General features: G+C 35.9%; 3 protein-coding genes across 4 annotated transcripts; 2 read left to right on the top strand and 1 right to left on the bottom strand.

Moving 5' to 3' along the window:
* Window positions 1–1096: 1096 nt before the first annotated feature.
* Window positions 1097–12478, bottom strand: TTN8 (Structural maintenance of chromosomes (SMC) family protein). The gene is made up of 18 exons (XM_011084726.3): window positions 11733–12478; window positions 11033–11269; window positions 10527–10757; window positions 9387–9625; window positions 9012–9278; window positions 8650–8920; window positions 6885–7009; window positions 6052–6161; window positions 5858–5965; window positions 5633–5772; window positions 5300–5389; window positions 5022–5230; window positions 4172–4341; window positions 3674–3783; window positions 3165–3544; window positions 2235–2513; window positions 1543–1761; window positions 1097–1445 (listed from the first exon to the last, which is right to left on the bottom strand). Exons 1-18 carry the CDS (start codon window positions 12168–12170, stop codon window positions 1397–1399), a joined length of 3672 nt encoding a protein of 1223 aa, XP_011083028.1. The 5' UTR covers window positions 12171–12478; the 3' UTR covers window positions 1097–1396.
* Window positions 12479–13458: 980 nt separating this feature from the next.
* On the top strand, window positions 13459–17965 carry LOC105165649 (mitochondrial ATP-independent inner membrane protease subunit 2). Of its 2 annotated transcripts, none has more exons than XM_011084728.3 (5): window positions 13459–13643; window positions 16069–16241; window positions 16562–16745; window positions 17362–17468; window positions 17563–17965. In XM_011084728.3, the coding sequence occupies exons 1-5, from the start codon at window positions 13572–13574 to the stop codon at window positions 17642–17644; spliced, it is 618 nt and encodes a 205-aa protein (XP_011083030.1). In that variant the 5' UTR covers window positions 13459–13571; the 3' UTR covers window positions 17645–17965. The 2 variants fall into 2 exon arrangements, with proteins under 2 accessions (XP_011083030.1, XP_011083029.1); XM_011084727.3 differs by having other exon boundaries at window positions 17359–17468.
* Window positions 17966–19789: 1824 nt separating this feature from the next.
* RHON1 (Rho termination factor) lies at window positions 19790–21733 on the top strand. The gene is made up of 2 exons (XM_011084729.3): window positions 19790–19948; window positions 20387–21733. The coding sequence occupies exons 1-2, from the start codon at window positions 19909–19911 to the stop codon at window positions 21478–21480; spliced, it is 1134 nt and encodes a 377-aa protein (XP_011083031.1). The 5' UTR covers window positions 19790–19908; the 3' UTR covers window positions 21481–21733.
* Window positions 21734–23341: the final 1608 nt, after the last annotated feature.

Genomic DNA, 23341 nt, shown 5'->3' with positions numbered 1-23341 from the left:
GGGGCAGCTGGCCTCGTACGTCTGAGGAAGAGCTCTTCTGTTTGTATTCAGGTGAACTTTGGTGTACGTGCAATATTGTGGGCTATTAATATTAACGGAACTTGATGATATAACAACGACATTGTTATTATTATTAAATAGCCATGAATTTGAGTTCTGAAATCTAATTATTCTATACTTAAATTTTAAATGAATGGTAATTAAGAGTTTATTTAAATTTAATAATATATCAAACATGGCCGAACAAGTTTAGATATATGTTTTTTTAGTTTAATAAAATTGGAAACTCAATCGATTTGTATCAATGTGTAAAAGCCGGTAATATATTAGACATCACCAAGGTGGAGAGAGCAACATCTTATTAACAAAGCATATTGAACATGTTTGGTGTTTTTGGTTCTTCATCAATAATTGAGAAGATTCGACAACACTTATAGATCAGTAATAAGTTCTTGCAAGGTTTACAGAACAGCTTGATATAGGATGAGAATTCAAGACTAACTTGCAACTGTGAATATTATATAAAATTTGAAAATTGCGTAGTAGGAGAAATAGCTAATATAATATAATTGGTTATACATATACTTTTTATGATTTTATAAAATTTACTGTTTACCTAAAAGCCAATAATAAAAAAACCTTATAAAGTGTCTGAGAAAATAGTGCTACTCGCTCGCATATTAACAATTAAATCAAACTTCAATGTATTTTCAAATATAATCTTAAATTGTAATGTTTTAAATGTTACATATTTATTTCATTTAATAATATATACACACCACATGTATAACTCTTAACATCATATATTTTATTTAAAGAAAATTCATGAGTCCATTGTTTCCCTCGATTCTTGTAATTGAAGTTTTATTACAAATTAATCAAATTACGTCAACTATCTTACTCAAAAATATTATACACATAATAATACGTATATACACCATATCATATGCAATGCAATAAGATGATAAAAAAAAAGACTCAAACCGATTTTCAGCCTTGTGAAAAGAAGTGCAACTCTGTGTTACTGTGTCCCGGTTGTCGCTTATCAGAAAGAAGTACCACAGTAAAGAGATATTTACAGCAATCAAGGCCGCAGTTTAACTTAGAATTTGAAAAGAGGTGTAATCTTTTGTCGGTGTGATTCCACTGTTGTTGGGATAAGAAAACGAGGGATAGCGGTGAAAACAAAATATAGTATGTTTCTGGGTTGATCTCTACATGGGATAAAATGACTTAGCACCTGGAAACCCTGACTAAAAACTACTAACTACTAACATCTGATCAATGTACATCCTACTACTGCATACACAAACCTCAGTTATTTTGCTTATAAGTACATTTCCAACATTGTATGGGCTTCAGAGAGATCTACAGGCCGAAGCAGTGTTAAGTTTCCTCATGATTCACGGTATTTTGTCAAATCAAAGGTCAATGTCCGCGAGCAGCTGGAACATTAACGTCAATTTTTCAGGGTTAGCATCACGGAGAGGAAGGGTTGTAACTGAAGAATGAAAGCATTGCCATAGACAACATATTTCTTACCCTCTGTCCGAATCCCGATAAACACCAACCAAAGCTTCAGCTTTGTCGTAAAAATTATCCTTGAGCGAGATCACGATGCTCTGAAAACCAGATCCAAATCGGTCCAGCCTTGCTCCTCCACAAGATTTTGATCGGATAAAACTAGCAACCTTGGCAACATTTAAGTTATCTAATGCAGCATCCACTTCATCCAATATAAAAAATGGCGACGGCCTGAAACTGCAAAATCCCAGGATAAACATAAGTGACAGCCTGTAAGGATGAATAATTTTTTAATAGACATCCTAAAATGGCAAATTACTTAAAATGATGATCTCAGGCATATTAGACAGGACAAGTCTCAAAACAGACTGACTAGTAGTTCACTTGGGGAAGGATACAAGATTTTTAACATATCAGAAAGGGTTAACTTGGGGAATCGCAGAAAAATAAAGATAATAGGAAGCAAACAAATCAAGTATTCCATACACAGTCAACTATCATATGAACATCGTGAGTCAACAATTGAATAGCAAGCTGTGCACATTAAATTTAGGAGACAGAAAATTGAGAGAAGCATCTCAACAAAAGATAAGATGAACAGATAATAAACATACTAAGGCTTCAGCAACTAATTCATTTCGATACAACTAAAAAGGTACCATCCTGAACCCTTTTTCTCCCACCCCCCTTTTTTGCCGTTTTGTGCATACCTGTGGATGGAGAAGAGTAATGCAAGCGCCGCAACAGTCTTCTCACCACCAGATAGTTGTGACATGTCCCGATATCTCTTCGTAGGTGGCATGGCACTGTACTTGATGCCATACAGGTATGGCTCATCTGGGTTCTCCAAATTCAGATATGCAGTTCCACCCACTGCATGGGTACTGCTCATCCCACCGACCGAGTGCGTATTGCTCTTTGTGAGTTCATTGTATATTTTGTCGATGTTACCCGAGATGTGGTTAAAAGCTTCCATAAATAATTCATGCCTGGATTCAACCTAAATATCAGTAGCATACACTTGAACTATAAACCAAGGGGAAGGGGATATGACGGCGATTTACATGAAAAGGATAAGAAACAAAAGGTTGTTCTCTCTTAAGTTGCATAAGGGAATAATACCCAGGAAATGCACAAAGACCATTATATTATGTAAGGAACCAAAAAAACATTTTCAGAAAAAAGCTTCTGAGGTATCACCAGCCTACAGAAACTTCTATATACAAACTGTAGGCATGTCTTCTAAAGACTCTTTTACAAGTTAAAAAGTGAGACTGCTACCAAGCACCTTGAGTTGTATATAACATACAGCAGCGAGGTTTATGATCACAGAATATATACAACGTCGCAAGGAAAAACTAGATGTCAGCAAATCCTTTAATTAAGTTCAATATTTAGGAAAGACCAGCCAATGTCAGAAAGACATAAGTGGAGCTGGATTAGTTGCTTCTGCATAAGGCAAAGTCTAGAAAGATCTTTCCTCATCAAACAATAATACAGAGTGATTACATCAAAACCCAACATCATTACCAGGTCCAGTGTGGATAGTGCAGGTCATGGAGGTATATGATACTTGTTATGTGTGGTTCTAGTAATTATCTCAACAACATGCAAGCTGTTTAGTATAGTTCATAGAATACCTCATCTGCTTAACCTTGTTGTATTCAGCAGTTACTCCATTCTGTTCATCTCTGGCTGCCTCCCACTCTTTGGTTGCAGCTCTTTCCTTCTCCAATACAGCCTCATACTGATCCAGTGCCTTTAGATTGGGGGTGCTTCTTCCAATTTCAGATATCAAGGAAGTGATTTTCTGCGAGAATTCTGCTTCAATCTTCTCCCTTTCGGATGGTTTTGACTTCTGCTGAAGAGATCTACTCAGTGTACTAAAATCAAAAACCGGCTCTGCAGATAATGAGTCAGCATCCATGGGGTCAGCAAGTGTTGGAATCTGTATCTGTTCCATTTCACACTTCTCCAGTATCTCCTGCTTCCGCAACTTTAGTTGCTCTATCAAGGTCTCCTGTACATTCCACAACCATGGAACTCAGCTTATTAGCTCCTCCATGATTTTCAACTTTTCAATAGAGCCGCTGTTAGAGGGGCCATGCACAAATGTCATTTCTTGAGGAAATCACACTATAAGACAAACCTTAGACTTGATTTGACGATTGTGCTTGGTAATATTTGATGTAGCAGCAGAGATCTTTTTCTTCCATGCCTGGATATCCTTTTCGCACTCCTCTGCTTTTGATTTCCACTCTATATGACCAAAGGATAATTATTGAGCTCTAACAATTGGGAGTTAAGATCTCAAGAACATGAATAGGCATGAGACGAGGGTTCAGAAGAACTAACAATGACAAGGAAATTAAATAAAGCAAAAAAGTTTAATTTGCCTCCAACAAAAGGGATTGAAGACAAGCAATGAAACTACCCAGTCAATGCATCTTAAATAAATGGACCTCTTTTCCCAGCTTTTAGTAAAAGCAAAACGTGTATATAATGATTTCAGATTGGTTCTATGATTTGCCTTGCTTCTTTGAGATCATAATCTTGTCCAATTGACTTAAATGCTTAGCGTATCATCAGCTAAATGTTTTAACCAAATAAGCAGCTGAAAATATCAAAAAGAAAAGCCTTGAAGTACCTTGTACTTCTTCCTTTAAATCTTCAATCTCAGCATTTGCCGTCTCTAGTGCTGACTTCAATTCATTCTGCTTTTTCTCTACCTCTTTCAAAGCATTTTTTAAGTTAGCAATTGTGGATTCCAGCTTAGCAATACGTGAACCCACGTCTCGTTTCTTTTCATACTCCAACCTAGCCACATAGAATCCATGAAAAGACAATCATTAATAAATAGGGATACTTTGTCGAACCATATTTTAATTTCTCGAAGAAATGCAGCCAATCATGCAATGCCATGTGAGCACCTTTTTGGTTCTGAACTAAAGTTCTGCAGTTTGGATGATACATATGGAAACTAGAACATCTATCTATTTGAATAAAAAAGAATTAGGTTGTCTACCCTCACCAAGGGAACAGTGGCTTTCAAAAGATAAATAACGTGAGTCAGCTTCTTATCATCTTCCCCCTCAATTGGTAGACTTTCTCTCTTTCCCAAAAAGAATAAAAAATTATAATAACAAAGAATAAAGTGCACTAACTAGGTCTTATTCCAAGGTACTTGATCAATTATAGGCTCTTTAATGTTTCAAGAAGAGGCGGTCCTCGGCTTCCCAAGCCTAGTATAAAATGTTGAGTAGCTCCAGATGGCAAAATTTTGTTATCCTAAAATTGATATTGGTGCTTTAAAAGCAATCTCTCATGAAAGGTTTGGAAGAACTGCAAATTTCTCTGCAACAACATGCATAACAATGTCGAAAGTTTATGGAAGATTAAGGTTGCAACAAACTTTTAAACTCCAAATGACATGCAAATAAAGCAATATCATCAGAATCAAAAATGAAAACGCATAAAATAAAGCTGAAAGCACATACTGATATTTGAGCTTTGATTGCTGGTTGTGCAAGTTGAATCTTTCTGCAGCTATCTGCTCAATCGCCTTCAGATGGTTTTCTTCATATTCACGAATGTTTTTTACACCAACAGACTCGCTGAATTTCTTGTAGATTCGGTCAACAATATCATTGATCCTCTTTTCTAGTGATAGGATCTTTGATGACCTTGTGGTGATAACATTTTCCAACTGCAAACGAACCAAGAAATGTGTAGGTATTAAGTGAAGGGGAAATAACTAAATGAGGACCAAAAGTACCTTTTGAAGTTCAGGCTTAACACGGTCAATTTCATCTTCAATATTGCGCTTCTCCACCTTCAATTTATTCAGTTTGTCTTCAATACTTTTCTGCAAAAGATGTCTTTTAAGCATCAGTGTCATATGAAGTAGCAGAAAAACCAAACCCATGCGAAGAAGCACACAGCATTTCAAGTTTTCAGATTTATCCTATCACCCATTTATTCCACAAGACAAAGTAAACAGGACCAAAGAGGAATAATACTACACGAGAGGAACGGTTCTTTTGTTAAAAACCCGTTTTCAAATTCATCAAATCCTTAGAGAACTTCATGAAAGAAGGAAAGGGGAAACCTTCTCAATTTCTGTATACTGAATCTTCTTTTCAAGGCCACTAATTTTGCCAGATGCTTCAGACTCCTTAAGCTGCATTTCTCTTATTGACCCAAGCTTTTCCAATTCGGTCTCCAGATCTTCTTTTTTCTTCTTAAGTCCTGCAAAGGCCACATTTTCAGCAAGCAACCAAATCAACAATATGCACAATGCAACTAGAATTACTTAGAATTGAACTCCATTGACCTTCAATTTTCTTGTCATCCCATTTATGTGAACGTGCTTCCATACCACCACTGGTACCACCAGTCATTGTACCAGATTTGGTCAATAAGATCCCGTCAGTGGTCACAACTGTAACCAAAAACAGGAGAAAAATGGCATGTGTTAGAGTGTCTGCTCAGCATCCAGATAGTAGAGAGAGAAAATAACTATTGTACCTTTGAATCTCTGTCCGCTCCAGCTCAAATGCTTAGCTTCATCAAGATCATCACAAACCAAGGTGTTTCCAACAGCAAACAAAATAGCTTTTTCCAGCACACGGTCGAATCTATGACTGTCAAGAACAAACTTAAACGCAGCACCATGAAAAGGACCCAACAGCAATGAGAGCTTTCTTTAACATATTAAGTATTGATAATAAAAAATGAATAGGTGGCCATCAACAGAGGGCTAGCGTTTCACGCCGTTCAAAGGATAAGCTCTGAGGTGTATACATAGATAGACAAGAACTTTCAACTCATCCATGCACTAATATGTAACACCGTTAGGGTATAGTTATGCATAGTGTTATAGCTTATGTGACATCTGCATGTGACTTACAAAGAGCGCAGCCACATGTCTCGGGTGCGTCCACAACCAAGGCAAAATATCAGAAGGCATGAAATGGAAAACAAAAGGTGCTCTCACATTTCACATCTTGTTAAAGACAAGCGAAACTCAAGCATACATGATATACAAAAGTTTGGAGAGAGAATGTCTATAGTGGAAAAAATGAACTATAAAAAGGCAAGAAATGAAAGATGTTGTAAAGCCAATATGGGAATAGATATGTACCTCATCCATATAAGATAAAGTAAAACCATTGATAGAAAAATGATAGACAGTTGCAGAAAGCTGAATGGAACATTGCAGTTGCACAATGTCATGTTAATTGTGCTAATGTGTGTAAGATTCAATTTCATAGAAAATCAAATCAGGTGAATCATGATTAAATTCTGCTTGTTAATTCACATATCCAAAAACTGAACAAGAAAGCTTTAGTTAAGGATACTGTATGACATCAAAGACCAGCTTCGCAGTTCCACCCAAGGTGCGCAACTTCTCTATAACTGGCTTCACGCGCACTGACTGTAGAGGTATAAACGTCTGTGGGGGAAGCCTCTGTTCTTTCAAATACTGTAGTAAAGTAAACCGGCTAGTCACAAACAAGTAACCTTCTTAAGCTTTAAATTAACACTATAAACAAAACAAGCAAAACTCATCAGCTCAAACAAAAATCTACAAGAGCACAATAAAACCAAAACTTCATAATAAGAGTTCTATCTTGGTCAAAAGCTCGCATTGATATAAAGAGAAATAAAAGAGAATCTACTATCACAAATCAAGTGTCCCAATAGCATAATAATATGTAAAACAGAAAGAGAGGCATATAGCTATAGAGCATGAGGTTCAGTCAAGGACTGTTCCTGTGTTTCCGAATGACAGGAAGCGCCAATCATGCAATGAATGACTAAATCCCAATCTCAAGAGCTGGACATTGGTAAAAATAGTGATGAAAGATGAAATTGGAGATCTGTATAGAACACAGAGGCTTGCTCCTGGCGGCAGAAAGGCATAAAAGAAGGTTGCAGAAGGAGCCAAAATTCTTAAATGGAGATAGCAAAAAATTACAGGATATTTTACTAGGTCATTACAGGGTAGGATTTAAGTCACATAAAGTGGGAGAGCGAGTGCGAGAGCCAAAAAGAGATTTTTTTTAAGAGCAGGAGCAACTTAGAGCGTCGATTAAAAATATATATTTATAAATTATATTTATAATTGAACATGTGAATAATTGAATAATGTAAACAAATCTATTTTTTATTGAGAGTAGTTAAATAATTTAAATAAATCTTAATTAATAATATAAAATCAAGAATTTCATTATCTAAAAAAACATTTCATATTATGGTCATCAACCAAACAAACCCAATTCTCTTCTCTCTACCAAACAAACCCATTCATCTTTTCTCTCTCTTCCAAACAGTCAACTCAAACCTGTTCTATCTCTCTCTCCTCTCTTCATTCAAAATTTTTTTTATTCACCCTCCCTCCCTCAAACCCATTCATCATTTCTCTCTTTTTCAAACTGTCACTCAAATCCATTTCTATCTCTCTCTCCTCTCTTCCTTTTTTCTGTCTTTCAAACGGTCAACTCAAACCAGTTTCTATCTCTCTCTCTCCTCTCTTCCTTCAAAAAAATTTTTATCCCTCCCTCTTCAGAAAAGTTTTCTCCCCCTGCCCTTTCCCACATGGCCAATGTTCGTGGTGAAAACTCCATTTTCAGCACCAAGTTATAGCCTCCACACTGCTATGCCACCAAGCATCTCCACCTTGTTCGGTGGCTTCTTGATAAATCACGATTGAACGATTTTTGGGGTGGCTCAAGGCACCGCTCCTGCTTCAAAGTCTCCGGAGCGCGACTCGGGCGCTGGAGCGGGGGGGGGGGGGGGGTGTCGGCGACTTATGTGACTTATACCAGCTAAAAATATAAACTGAAGCAAGCTGAAGATGGAGCTCAATCTTGATGACCAGTTGCAGTGTAGCTGAGGACCAGAGTAGAATGACATATACATGGCTTGGCAAAAAAGAAGTAAAAGTAAAACCAACTTAGTAGGTACCTGATTCAAGAACCAGAACACAACTGCACTAGCACAACCACAGTTTGTTTTTCATTTTTAATGAGACTCAATCAACAATTTCAATATATATGGGCATAGATCTATTTCACATGTCTTACCAAAAGTAGAATATTCTAATTAATCATATATGTTTACCTTGATGCATTCCTTTCCTGTATGTTCATCCTCAACTACTACTGCATCCATGAATCTGCCCATGGCAACAGTGACAGCAAGGTTATACTTCTTTTGTGTTGGCCGACAGAGATCAGTCATGCGACCATGAACACCAGGAAAGAGGCGTTTGAGGGTTTCAACTGCCTGAGACAACCTGGCATCCCTCTCGTTTTCATGTCTATCAGCCTTCAATTCCCGTAACTGATTATCTAAATCACTAATTTTTGCCTTCAACATATCATATTTCCTCCTGAAATAGATGCATCTCCAAGTAGGTAAAATTATTCAAAATGCAAGCATTCTTGAATCAATTGACAAGAGAACCAGAATTGAGCCCAAACCTAGAGTCTACAAGCTTATCTTTCATCTCACGTTGTTCCTTCCGCACTCTCGTGAGATCTTCCTTATGCTTTCCAACCGCATCAAGAATTTTCTTGAGTCTAGTTTGCATTTGTTTCTCCTGCAATTCCAGTTCCTGCTTTCGATTTTCCAACTGCTGAATATTTTCTTCCAAATTCTTCTGTGCTTCAATATCTGCATTTTGTTGTCTGTCTAAAACCTCTTTCTCGTCCTTTAATTTTGCAGTTTTCATACCAGCCTCCTCTTTACTGCAACATAATGCTAATTAGTACCTAAGGTTTTTTCTTAGGAAACCGTCAAACTAGATAAAGATATGAGTGATTAATGCTGCAAAAACAGAGAAACAATAGACTCACATCTGGTGATATGTCTCCAATTCACTGTCAACTAACTGAAGCTTCCCCCCAGCATCCTGGCTTTTTTCACGCAACTCTTCAAGTTGCTTAGTCACATCCCTCAAGTCATTCTCAAGTTTCACGACCTCATCCAGGTGCCTCCTTTTTTCTTCTTTTTTCTTACTCAGCTCCTTACTCGTACTTTTTAGTTTTGATGTTAAACGAGTTATCTCCTCCTTTAACCTTACAAGCTCAGATTGCTGCAGCATTCAACAAAGAAAATGAATGTTATGAGTTGTTACTGGCCTGTGTCAGTAACATAAAACACATAAGGCATTTGCAACACAGAGAGGAAAATGGAACTCAAACAAGGGGCAGAGTCAATAGGTAATACATATCTTGCTTATTACGAGAGAATTTTGTTTAAAATTGTACAATAAGGAAATGATTAGCGAAATTTCTCATGGATTTACTTTGTCCATAGCCCTGACATCAGGTCCATACGGATCTATCAGCAGTATAGGCCCAATTCTGATCCTCAATACTAACTTAGTTGCTTTCAAGCTTTCTATCTAGCGACGACAGAGTAATACATGATTTACTTGTGTGGAAAATATGCACCTCAAACAAACAATTGGGCACAGTGGCAGCCACTAAATGAGGTCCAGTTTTGCATCTAAAAGAGTCCCAGCAATCACTGCTTACCATCTAACAGATCAGGAAAAAACAATCATAGCTTCCACACCAGAGTTAGGAATGATTCACATCCTCACAGTAAAATACATTAGCAATCATGTATTGGATTTGCACCCAGAAAAATGAGATTCGGGGTAAAAGGGATAAATGCCAAAGACCAGTTTTAGTAGGATTTTAATGACCCATAGCTTTTTTCCTAGAAAGGGCTTCTTTCATAAACTACACCACTAATTTAATTTGTTCTCACCCTCCACCTCTTTTATCCAGGAATCCTGCCCCAGTGAGTCTAATGTGGTGAGATTGCTCATTGCTGCACTTTAAAATCAACCCATGCTTATTAGAGACCAGCGCACTTATGATTATGTTTAGCTACCACAGCAAAAGAGCATCAATATATATATATATATATATATATATATATATCAGGAAATAAAGAAGATGTGAAATACAGTTTTAATGAATTACATTATCAAGTCTATTCTGTTTCTCTGCAATCCTCCGCTGACATAGTTGAATCTCTTTTAAATAACCAGCTTGTTCTTTATTCTTTTTCCTTGCTTCAGCTTCATAATTATCCAGTTCATGCAAAATTTCTCTCAGACCATTCTTTTCAACTTCCAGGTCCTCATCAGCTTTTTCAATATCTCTCTCTATATTCAGCAGCTGCCAAAGATAATGTTCCTGCTTCAAGGATTTCTGCATAGGAGTTATGAAAATAAGACGAAGTGTCAGTCTAAAACAAAAGAGAGCTCTTCAATCCTATTATTATCTTTGAGATCAAGAAATATAAAGTTCAACAATAGGACTACAGAATTGTATCCTTCATGACGTAAGGCTTTTGAGTTGCACAGATCCATAATAAAGCTTGAAGTATGATTAACGATCAACTTAAACACCACATTATTGTTTGAAGTACTGTAATCTGGCCAGTTGCTCTTGCAATTTGGGATGCTTAAAAATGTAATGTGTACCAATTGTTCTTGCAATTTGAGATGCTTTTCAGCCTCCTCTTTCTGCAGCTTCTTCTGCTTTTTCTCTCCTGAAATGGTTTTCTTTTTCTGATTAGCAAGCACAGCCTTTTCATCAGCTTCAGCCTTTTTTACTTCCAGCTCTTCATACAGCCTCTTGTATTCTTCAGAGCCACAGATGTGCTCAATAAGGGCTGTCAGTTCCTTAGGATTTTTAGAAGCAATAGACTCCACGTCTCCCTGAATCATTAAAAGAATACAATATATTCACAAGAACATAATCAACTGCGTTGTCAATATCAATCTTGAGAAGTGTCTCTCACTGTCATTGTCCCATTAACAGTCAGGTAAAAAGGCTGATCTCCCTATTAAATTAACACATATACAACCCATGTGCAAACACATCTTTTTCGGTCTAATATATGGTTAAGTACATTAATAAATAAAGGCATTAAATAGAATGTAACAACAAGCGCATGCATACAAGAAAACCAGTTCAGTGTTTGTATGGAGGCAGGGAATCTTCCCTTTAATGTTGTCTTCCACCTAATCCTTTCTTGAAATATATGTATTTCTTTTCAAATTTTACAACTGAGCATCTTACTCCCAGTACTTTGCACCAAAAGTGCCATTTTGCACTAACTAGACGACTATAAATCAAATCCCCCGAACTGAATTAAATTGAAACACAAAGAACAATTACCTGAAAGACAAGGAAATTCCGTGCTTTGACAAGGATACCAAGTGACCTCAACTTCGCATTGTACTCATCCCAATTCACAACTCGGTCCCCAATCCTGTACTCACTGCCACCAGCAGTCGTAATTGACCGAGTAAATTCAATCTCCGACCCGTCAGGCAGTTGGTACACAAGCATGACGTGCGCTCTACGTCCCCTCTGCTCCTTTTCGCGGTCGTCAAACGCGTAAATGAGGTCACGCAACTGAGCTCCACGGAGCTGACCAGTACGTACACCAAGGACAAAACTTATAGCATCCATTAGATTAGACTTTCCGGCGCCATTGGGCCCGATTATGGCCGTAAAGTCGTAGAAAGGGCCGATGATCTGGTGGCCTTTGTAGGATTTGAAATTCTCCAGTTCCAGACGGAGGATTTTGCCTGAGGCGGGCAGGGACGGCATTTTGGGGGGTTTTGGAGGGAATCAAAGCCCTAGGATTTGACAAATGGGGGTTTTGATTGGGAGTAAGAGTTAGGGCTCTATCAGAGTAGAGAATCCCACAATTCAGGAGTTGAATACTTCCGTTATTGTCGGACGTGGGGGATTTTGAGAGGGAAAATTAGTAAGTGAGAGACCGAGGAATTTCCGTGTACGAACAAGTGCGGGAAGCGCGAAAGAGGGGGGAATGCATATACTGTTCAATCTACGGTCCGGAGCACTGCTCCACTGAGGGGAAGACAACAATCAAATGTCGGAATTTAGTTGGAACTGAATATCGAATTTTATCATTTTAATACATATTACCCTGAAAAAAAAAATTAATTTATATTTCTCGCTATGCGTGCGTCAAAGACGGTATTAGCCCGCGTAATGTGTTTCTTGACTTTTGAGCAACAAAAATTAAGAACCATTGTTATGGATCTTTTATTACGAATTAATATATATTATAGTCCTATTTTTTTTAATGATCTAAATGTAATTTTTACATTATTATACTATTTATTTTATAATGTCAACACATTTTAAATTAACCATTCAACATAATTAATATTTCAAAATTTTAATAGTGTTTTAATTTTCATTTTGAGATACTAATAATAGCAATAAATATTATAGTTTTTTCAATGAATACTATTTGTTAAGTATTATACGAGATACATGTAATATATTAAATTAATAAGTTTTTTATTCCACGATTAACGATAACAATATTATTTTTTCTTAATTATTATTATTTTGTAAACATTACATAAAACGAATATTAAATTTAGAGATTTATTGGGAGTCCTTTGGCAATTTAATTTGTCAATTCACTGTACCTTTCAAAATTTAAAAAAGTGTCCCACTTTTTTCTTATTTAATTTATTTTTATTTTATTTTTTTCACTCTGATCTGAATAACAAATAAAATGAATTGCTAAGTAAAAAAAAGATAAGATAAATTGTTATAAATTTGATGAAATTTGTTTTAATTATAAATATTTTTTATTATTTATAAAATTATAGAGAACTTATAAAAAAATATTAATCATAAAGATGTTTATTAGTTGGTAATTAATTTTAAATAATATTTATAATGTTTAAAATAATATAATTTATTTATAATTATGATAAATTTTAAATAGATCATAATAATTTATCCAAAGTTCTATTAAGCAAAATCAATTGATATAATTTTTATGTATTATATTTTAAAATTAAAAAATATTCTCACACTGGCATATGGTATGAATCTTAAATACCAGATAACAGGGAAGTATGAAGGAAATATAATAAGATCAAGAATTTCGAGGGTTTAAGAGAAGTGCAGGCGAGAAATTGAACTCCCAGCAACGCTGCTGCAGGTACGAACACCAACCTTGCAATGATTACGCCCTCAACCTGGCTCCGCTACGTTGTCAGCAAACTCGAGTACTCCGTCTCTCTCACCCGGAAGGTAATCCCTTATCCAATCAAGAGTTTTGTTTTTTTTTGTAGTGTATTGTTATTTTAGGTATTTTTTTGTCTTTCAAGTCTTAATGGGTATTGCTTTCTTGGTAAAGAGTGAAGAATGTGGGGTTTAGTTGTTTGGGAGTTTAATTTAGACATTTGTGTTAAGGGAATTGGTGGGTTTCTTTTGAATTATCAGCTGAATCTTTCTATTGCTTTTATATCTTATTTTTGGGGAGAAATGAATGTACTTTATTGTTATGTAGATGAAAATTTGGTGTGAGGCGAGCTAGATGATTGATGTTGTTTGGGGTTTTGGAATATTCATGATCCAGTTAGCGGGTTAGAAGTTAGTATGGGAAGTAAAGGTTATCACTGATTGAACGAAGAGGGGCAAGTTGGAATTGAGATTCAAAAGAATACGCATGTTGTGCCTCTGTTTTTCTGATTTGTAGGTTGAATTTGCTGTTTCTCTTTGTTGAATATATTTCTGCAAGAGATTAACCCAGGAAGCTATTTTATTGACACTCTTCAGCTAGAATGACAAAGATCCTCTATACTTATGACCAAACTGATAAGTCGCACCACAGTTATAGCAAAGTCCTTTCCTCCGTCTGGCTTCAATCTCTTCAGCAGAAAGCCTTTTAACTGGTGATACATCCTCTGGAAAAAGACTCTGGCCCTTACTGTTATTGTTCCCAGTGGATGGTTTGGAGATTTTTCCAGATGCATTGCTCATAAGACTGACTGTTCTGGCCCACGATCATTGTGTCTGGGTTACTACTTCAAACCAACCCTTCCTGTATTCCAGCACAAAGAACTAATTAACTTAGTATTGTGACAGACAGAGAAAGCTTTTTGTTTGTTATTCCTAGAAGGAGTTCCTCTACAATTTAGGAGTTAGAATGATATGACCACTGCTTATCATCCTCAAACGCATGGCCAGGTGGAGAGTGTCAACCAGTGTCTTGGGAGTTACCTCCGGTGCCTGTGCACTCAGCAACCTAGGAGTCGGAGTAAGTGGATATCTGTGTCGGAGTGATGGTATAATACTAACTATCACAGTGCCATTAAAATGACACCCTTTTGAAGCTTTATACCGATATAAACCCAGTCATTTTGGTACTGAACTCTTTCAGCCCTTCACTTTGCCTGGGGTGGAAGATGTTCAGCTTGGTAGACAACATATGGTGAACTAGTTAAAGGGACTTCTCACCAGCTCAGGCTTGAGTTAAGCACTTTGAAGATAATTTGGCTGTTCAGTTCTCCTCATGCACCCAATTTCATTTTAATTATTTCCCTTTGCCATGCTTCCCCTCAAATCATGGTCATGTTTTTGCTTAATTACTTTTTGCTTTTATAATTCTTTTCTTTAGCTTTTGGTATGGTCTTTTTGGTTGAATGCCTTAATTACATAACTTCATGGTGAAGAGCGAGGTCCTAAGTTTCTATGATGCCAATAAATTTATGTGCCATTTCATGCATGGGTAAATCCCATAAATACGGAAGCTTTTGTACATGGTTCTTGTTGGGGCCAAGATCAGGGGATTTGGGGGTTCTGTAGGTGGTAAATGCAATAAAAAGAGAAGATGGAAGTTATTGGCCTTAACATGAATATGGAAAGTGAGAGGTGGGCTTGAGAACACAACTTTGTCCTAGATAGAAGCTGTTTTGGCCTTACTTGAGGGAATATTTGACTTATAATTTGCTTGTGGTTTATAAATATTCGAGAATAATTTTTGCGAATGAGGTTCAAATACTGGGATAAATTGGATTTATCAAGGGATAAGGGTGTTGATTGAAGATCTCATGCTGAGAAAATGCCACATAGGCTCTCCTTATTTAGATGCTATCACGCTGGAGAAAGAGCGCCTGAAATAATTTTATTTGTGGTCTCTGTACTAAAAGTTTGCGGCAGCTACTGTTTTCCAATTGCGAATTTACAGGAGAAACATCGTTGCTAAACTATGGGATTTTGCTGTAGCATCACTTCTGATGATGTCATGCATTTGGGATAACTGTTTCTGCATCTCTTTTTTGCGGTTAGGTCCGACCTTTTGGTAGTTCGTCTCTTTTTTACACAGACATTGTTATTCAATTTCATTCTTCTGATCTTATAGGTGGCACTTTTAGTTGCTCTTGATTGACGACTCCTGTGATAATGCTGGAACTGGTTTGATAACTGTGAAGAAGTGTTAAATAAAATGTGATAGTTTGATTATCCTTACTCTTGTGATAGTTTGTTCAGCAATATACATAGATGTTACACAATATTCCCAGTCTCCTTCGAGTTGCTTGTATTATATCTAATGTGGATAATTCAGAGCTTACTATAAACTGTTCACTTGTAGTCTGTTATATTTTATATACCTTGTCCACCTAGGTTTTGGATAGTTTGTTTTGAACTGAGTGGGTCTTTTATTTGATTGCAGGCCTATGGACGAAGCGAAGTCGCGGATTCTGACAGACTCGATACCATATTGAAAACTGTATTTGTAGGAAGGTTGACTTTCTTGCATCGGAACAAAGGAGAAGAGATGGCCCCAACAATTGGGACTCACGGTGGAACTCTTCTTGTTCGCAAAATTCCAGATGCAAATCCAATGTATGCCGTTCAATATGCAAAAGTTATCTAGTGGCATTGATGTCGATGCTATTTCTATATGTTGACTCCTGGAAATCTTTTTCTCTTCCCAGTACTTTACCCATAGTGTTATCCGCCACTACTTTGACTTTTCTTGGATTCATGATTCTCATCAATTTTTAGCTTGACTGGAGAGCTTGTTGCAAAATTCTATCCTTGGACTTGTGTGGCTTAAAAATATTACTTTGTTTTAGAAGTTCAATATTGGTCCTTTTTGTTCTTTGCCTTTATTTATGCTTCTTTTTGGAGAAGCTGATTGCATAATCCGTTTGTGACAACAGGAGGGTTTATGTTGGAGATGTGGTAGTGCTGAAGGATCCTATGAACTCAGACAAATATCTTGTTCGGCGGCTCGCTGCTGTTGAAGGGTATGAGATGGCTTCTACTGATGAAAATGATGAACCTTTTGTCCTTGAAAAGGATCAATGCTGGGTATTAGCTGACAATGAAAATTTGAAACCCAAGGTATATGCTTACGCTCGAATGACTTTTTCTTCCATCAATCCATATTAGGCCTCCTTAAGGTATATCTGGTACTTGCTTTTTGAATGAAAATTATCATAGTCACAGAAATGTGTAGCGTCGAAAATATGTTCCTCCAAAGCTGGTCCATCTATCTGATGTGGATTTCATGTGTCCTAATAATCTATTGTGCAAGTCTGTAATTCGTTTCCATAATGGATAGCTTCCATTGCCTGCATGATAGTTGCCGAGCTCGTGCCACGTGTGGTAGCAAACAGTTATGGTTCCAATCAATCACATTTTTGAACTATTATGGATGTTTCCTGCTCTTTGACCTTTATTACTGAGCTGCAGTTTGATCTTCTAGCAGCATATACTTTCTAAAATGCTAGATTGAGTTCCGTCCTCACATTCACAAGAGAGACAATTTTGCAGTATGCCCTCTAAATTAATAAATTGAGATCAATTTTTCACCGCAGATACAAGTAGGATACAGATGTAAATGATGGGAGAGTATAGATTATAACATGTAGGCATGTTCTCATTTGGAGTAACAAGCAGAAACTGATGCTTATGTTTTTATTTGATATGTCCTGTTTTCTGTCCTTCTGTATAGCAGGAAGCCTACGACAGCAGAACATTTGGTCCAGTGACTATGTCCGACATAGTTGGTAGAGTCATATACTGCCTAAGAAATGCTGTGGATCATGGACCTGTAAATAATAGGTTAGCTATTTTTCCTTATCCGCATTCTGCTCAAGAGTAATTATATAACTAAAATGATTTCTAGTTCTGACCAATGGTACTGCTATTTTTTCAGCCGTTTTAGCGCGAGCCAAGATTCACCCGTTCTAGAAATGGAACTTGATGTTGATGAGATGGCAAAAAATCATAAAGAATAGATTTTTGCGATAAAAATGAGGCTCTAATCCTCTCCAGTCCTTTGTACTTCTTCTCATTCAGCATCCTCCTTGGACCTTTTTCCAGTCTTAAGTATGAAATAAGCATATTATATCCTATAAGTTCATCATTGACAGATGCTGACCTCCTGAATGGGCATAGTATGGAATGTTGAGTTCACAATTGCTCCGAGATTAGTTGTTTTTTTTTTTATGAAGTTTGTTAAAACTCTCTTAACTTAAATTTCGTCGATTTAGTTTCGCTGCGGCTGTGGATTTAACTGCAAGTAATTTCCTTTTATGCTATGACTGTGTATTATGTAATCCGTTCGCCTATACATCATGGTCCACGTCGCTTAGCTTGCATTGCAGGGGAGAGGGGCAAAATGTTTGCCCCACTCGTGCCTGGTTTTCTCTCATCTCGTTGGAAAAAATTTAGCCAGAAGTTAATCAAATATGATTAATATATAATTCAAAAAAAAAGTGATCAACTAAATATCACAACAATTGTCATGTAATTTCATGGGTATGAATTAGATCTAATCTGAGTGTAATTTTTTTATATATTTCTTCATGTGGGAAATTTTAAATCGGATTTGGTTCGGTTAAACCTGAATCAATTGTATGGTAAGTGCAATACATTTATAGTGTGATTGAAAGTAATTAATGTTATATCAAGTGTATCACACTTGTTTTGTAATTAGTTTGGTCAAACAAAAATTTTCCTTTGAGTCTGGTGATTGATTAGATTTTCGATCTACAAAATTTTTCTTATGATCTTATGCCCTTCTAGAAATTCCTATCATAGGCTTTACTGGAAAATGTTATTTTGGCATAGGAAATTACTGCAGAAACTCTAACGACATTGCGGATGGATCATCAACGTCTGCAACTGCGATAGCAGGCGTTGCAAAATCACAAGGATTTCAAATTTCTGATAGCAGACGTTGCCAATATTTTTTCTTTTGAAGCAATGTTATAAATGAATTTGAATCTGAATTTTATCAAGCTGTATCTCATGGAATATTTGATAGATTTTAAATTCTTTTAATATGCGGCCATGTTGCCAAAATTTTTCCCTTAAATTCAAATTTTCAATCCAAATGTAATTTAATACAATATGCTAAAAGATTATGACAAAAATTACATAGAAACTTGAACATATTTATTTTAAGAGTAAATTACATTGGTACTCCATGTAATTAGGTTAAAACATGCAAATACATCATATTTTTTTACAAAAGATACAACTACACCTTATAAGGGATGTTAGTGTAATGTCTTTAAGGGAGACGTTTTGTATAACCCTTGCCTCTGAATAAGAGGAGTAATTGTAAATTTAAGTGTTTGTGTATTTTGACTCAATCTTATAGAGTGTTAATGCAATTTATTCTTATTTTAATTGGCTTCAAAAGCTTTTCAGTTGATAAATCAAATAGCTTAATGGATCCGAGTCTTGGGCAAATGGAGAACCAAATTTGATCTTTCTTAAAAAAAAATAAAATCAAATAGTTATATCACCGTAATTACTTATTTATTAGGGTATATTACAATTACCTCCCTGAAGTTTGCCATAATTACGAATACTTCATCGTTGCTTGATAAATTACAAAAAGCCTCTTTAAATGAAAAATAATCATGTCGTCCTAGAAGGTGAAATTAACATTACTATTTTACTCTTGCTGATTTTTTTTATAAAATAATAAAATATTTTAAAAATATAAAAAAAAATTTATGGTGGGTAGAATAAATCATTTATAGGGAATATTAGTTCATAAAATTTTTGAAAAAAATGATAATTTATAATCCAAAAGTGCATTTTAGTTAGTTCACCAAAAAAATTAGATAAAAACCTAATGGAATGGGCTTGTTGTTAGATGAAAATTAAAATTAAGGAGTATTTATAATTTTTAAAATAAAAAATATCTATAATTGTACCAAATTTGAGAAAAAATGGTTGTAGTTTACCTATTTATTATTCATATAAATTAGCAGCTTTATTTTATAAGCCCTACGTGCTACTCACTCTGTGGGCTATTATTGGACTGGGTCTGCACCATAGAAAAGCAGGGTACGGGTTGGGCCCAACTAACGTAGGGGGTGCATCTCCACCTGAGCCCAGCACATATCACTGGAGCTAATAAAACTGCAATCTCTGAAGTCAAAACCCCGCTTATCCCTGGCGTATGCACAAGAACGGAAAACCCCACGGTTTATTCTGGTTCGGGACCGCCATTGAAGTGTCTGCTCTGCTGCTTTAAAGAAGCATGTCGCGCTCCATTCATTTCATCTCGAAAAGCATTTCAGGTATTTGTTTTGTAGTTGTGCTTGTGTATGTATATTTTGGGTAGCCCACATTTCTGTAGCAAGGCAGCCGCATTTGGTTTTTGTATATTATCAGGGTCTTACGATATGATGTAGCTTCTGGAAGCTTGTTTGTTCGTTTAGATTTTTTTTAGGCTATTTGTTTTTAGATTTTCGTTCTTCTCCCTGGAAGAGGGTTGTTTCTGGTGATGCCTACTACTTGTTTGATGAAATGTTTGGTGTAAGTATTTTTCTTGAATGTTAGGTTAGTGAGGGAGAGGTTGATTTCTTTTTGCCCTCTGCATCCGGTTGGTTCAGGGCTGTAGCAGATAATTTTGCCCTTACTCTTGTTTTTAGCAAGCCCTTTTATCTTGTGCTGTTCCAGATTTCTTAACTGGAAATTTGCTAATGTTCTTGACATGCTTCCCGATTTCGTTGCAGGATATGGGACACCTGATGGTAGATGTCTTCCCTGCTCCGGTGTTTGTGGAAGAGCAGTTGGCGTAACACCTAATCCTTTCCGTGGTGACTACAAGCTCATTTCTGATGTGAAGTTTTTATCTTTGAGATGTGCTTCTAGGCACGTGTCTTCTGTATGCAATGCGAGTTCTAGCAATTATAGGAGAAACTCAGATTTCTCAAGGCAAAACAAGCATGGGTTCTCCCGCAATAGGAATAGACACAATGAAGAGAGAGATGGTTATGAAGACCTTGAAGAATCTGAAACTTTGACTTCTAAAAATGGACCCTTGCTTTCTTTTGCTGGAAACCAAAAATTTCAAGCTACTGCAACTCCGGGTCCTAGGGAAAAGGAGATTGTTGAGTTATTCCGGAAGGTGCAGGCTCAACTTCGTGAAAGAGCAGCAATGAAGGAAGAAAAGAAAGTTGAGGATTCACAACAAAAAAGCAAAGAGAGTGAAACTGTTGATTCTCTTCTCAAGCTCTTACGGAAACATTCAGTTCAGCAAGGGAAGAAAAACACTAACAGTGCCAGCAACAGGGATTTCATCCTGGATCAACCTGAACAGGTTGAAACTTCTACTGAAGGGAGCGGCGCAAGCATCTCAGACTCCAATACTACTGTGAAGCATGAGATGCAAGAAAGCCCAAGACCAAATCTTGGCCGGCCAAGATCAAGCTTCCGCAGAAGATCTCCAGTCCCTGAAATCAAATTCCAGCCTGTTTATTCCGATGGCTCTGTCAATTCTGTCTCAGAAAACAAGTTGGATTATACAAGGAAGGGGATTCTTGAGCCAGAAGCTGATGACTTACATGAACTCAAGATTGAATCTAATTTGGAGCCCCTTTTGTTAGAGAGAAATGCGTTTGACGAGATGTCAGGGGATGAAACTTCAGAAATTTATGCAAGTGAGCACGGCGATGAAGACGATGAACACAATCTGGTTGAAGCTAGTGATTTGAGTGGAATGAAGCTGACTGAGCTGAGATCTCTTGCCAAGTCTCGTGGCGTAAAAGGGTTCTCAAAGTTGAAAAAGAAGGACCTTGTTGATTTGCTGAGTGGGAGCTCAATCTAATTATGGTACACTGTGAAGTACAGGGAAGAAACATTACAAGTTCTACAGTTTAAGATTTTGTTTACATTGTGTCTTTGTTGGTAGGTTTAATGTTTGCCTTTTGATTTTCTTTCACTCTCCTCAACATTGAACAGCTTTGAGCCTTCGAACAACGCACCATGCTTGGCATTTTTATCTGCAACATTATCTTGTCCTGTCCCAAACTTTAAAATATATCCCTGGATTAGATATAGAATTTATTGTTGAAGTGATTTATGTATGATCCCGTTGATTTAGATATTAAACACAAATGACCTCATCTTTTGATCATCATGCTGTAATCTGGTCAAGGAGCATCGAGATTTTGATATAATCAACTTGCCAATTTTAATCATCTGATCCATCTTGTTACTACTGTCAAAGTCCAGCCCAATGTTACAATTTCTTTTCGCTGCCTGATAATAATGTTTTGAGCCTGGTATTGCACTCTATGGTGCCAGGATCTGAGTCCAACCAATATTGGTCTGATTCTAATCTCAGTGCTCGATTAGAAAGCCAATCTTTTTATGCATTTTTACATTTATCCGACTTTCGTGGGTCAATTGTTTGTATTGTCTCTGATTTCTCCAAAAATTTATCCTCTGCCAACTTATCTCCCAAATGGCCTAGTGATAAATTTATTAAAAGCTACTCTAATCTCTTATAGCAAGGATCTTAGTAAATTCAATATCACTATATATTGACTAATACTTAGCAAATTATCAAGTAAAAAGTAAATAGGTTATTTATAATAAATTCCCCATGGCCAAAATCCAAATTCAATTTTGGGCCCTATAATTCAATATATCCTGGTAAACAGGACTTTGAATGAAATATGCCGGTGAACTGAACCGGCTTTTTAGTTTTTGAACTGAAAAAAATTGATTTAGTTTAAAAGATTATATAAATAACTTTAGTATTTTTTCAATTTTGTCCAAAAATATATGTACAAAAATATCAAAATCTAAAAAATAAATGTACAATAATAAAATATTTACGGATGCTATTTAAAATTTCAAATCAAAATAACACAATAACAATTCATTCATTCAATCCAAAATTAAAAGAAATTTAAATTCAAATTTAATAACATAATATTCAATATCCAAATAATTTCATATTTTAATATTATCTAAAACTAAAATATGAGATATTGACTAATAACTCTAATATAGTGTATAAATGCATTTTTCGTCGTCATGGATTGAAATTATAATAATAAGATTCATATGCATTATAAAAATATTTTTTTACCAAAAAATTATCAAAATATACTAAATTATCAATTAAACATGTTATTAGATAATGTAAAACTAAAGTAGCATATTTTAAATATGTGAAGAAATTGAAGATTGAGGAACCAATTAGAAGAGAGAGAAGAGAAAGAGTAAAGTTAAAATTAAAATATATAATATATTTTAATATAATTAATAAAATTAAAATATATTTAAAAAATTTCAATTTTTCGGTTTGATTCAATAACCGAACAACAAAAAAGATGACCAACCGATGAGAATCATATTTTTTTAATAAAACTGAAAACCGGACCTAAATTTCGAATCAATTTTCGGTCTGGATCGAAATTTCGATTTGTTCGATTTTCGACTGATAAATCGAATTCTTCACAGGCCTACTCTTATTAGAAAACGTATATTGAAACTAATAAAGAAAAGGACAAAAGTTGGGCTAATTCTGGCTAAGGAACTCTACATTATCTGCATATTTCACTAGTTGCAGATTGTAAGAAAATAACATTGATGTCCAATAGCCGTCACTTTATGTACAGTTAAATAATAAACGATTAAAAGTTGGGATAATAACTCTGAACGTGGAGAATGTGACC

The sequence above is a fragment of the Sesamum indicum genome, linkage group LG6 (assembly GCF_026168435.1).
Source record: "Sesamum indicum cultivar Baizhima isolate 11 linkage group LG6, ASM2616843v1, whole genome shotgun sequence".
Lineage (NCBI taxonomy): Eukaryota > Viridiplantae > Streptophyta > Magnoliopsida > Lamiales > Pedaliaceae > Sesamum > Sesamum indicum.
The sequence above is the reverse complement of the archived record's forward strand: the minus strand, read 5'-3'. Positions and strand labels throughout refer to the sequence as shown.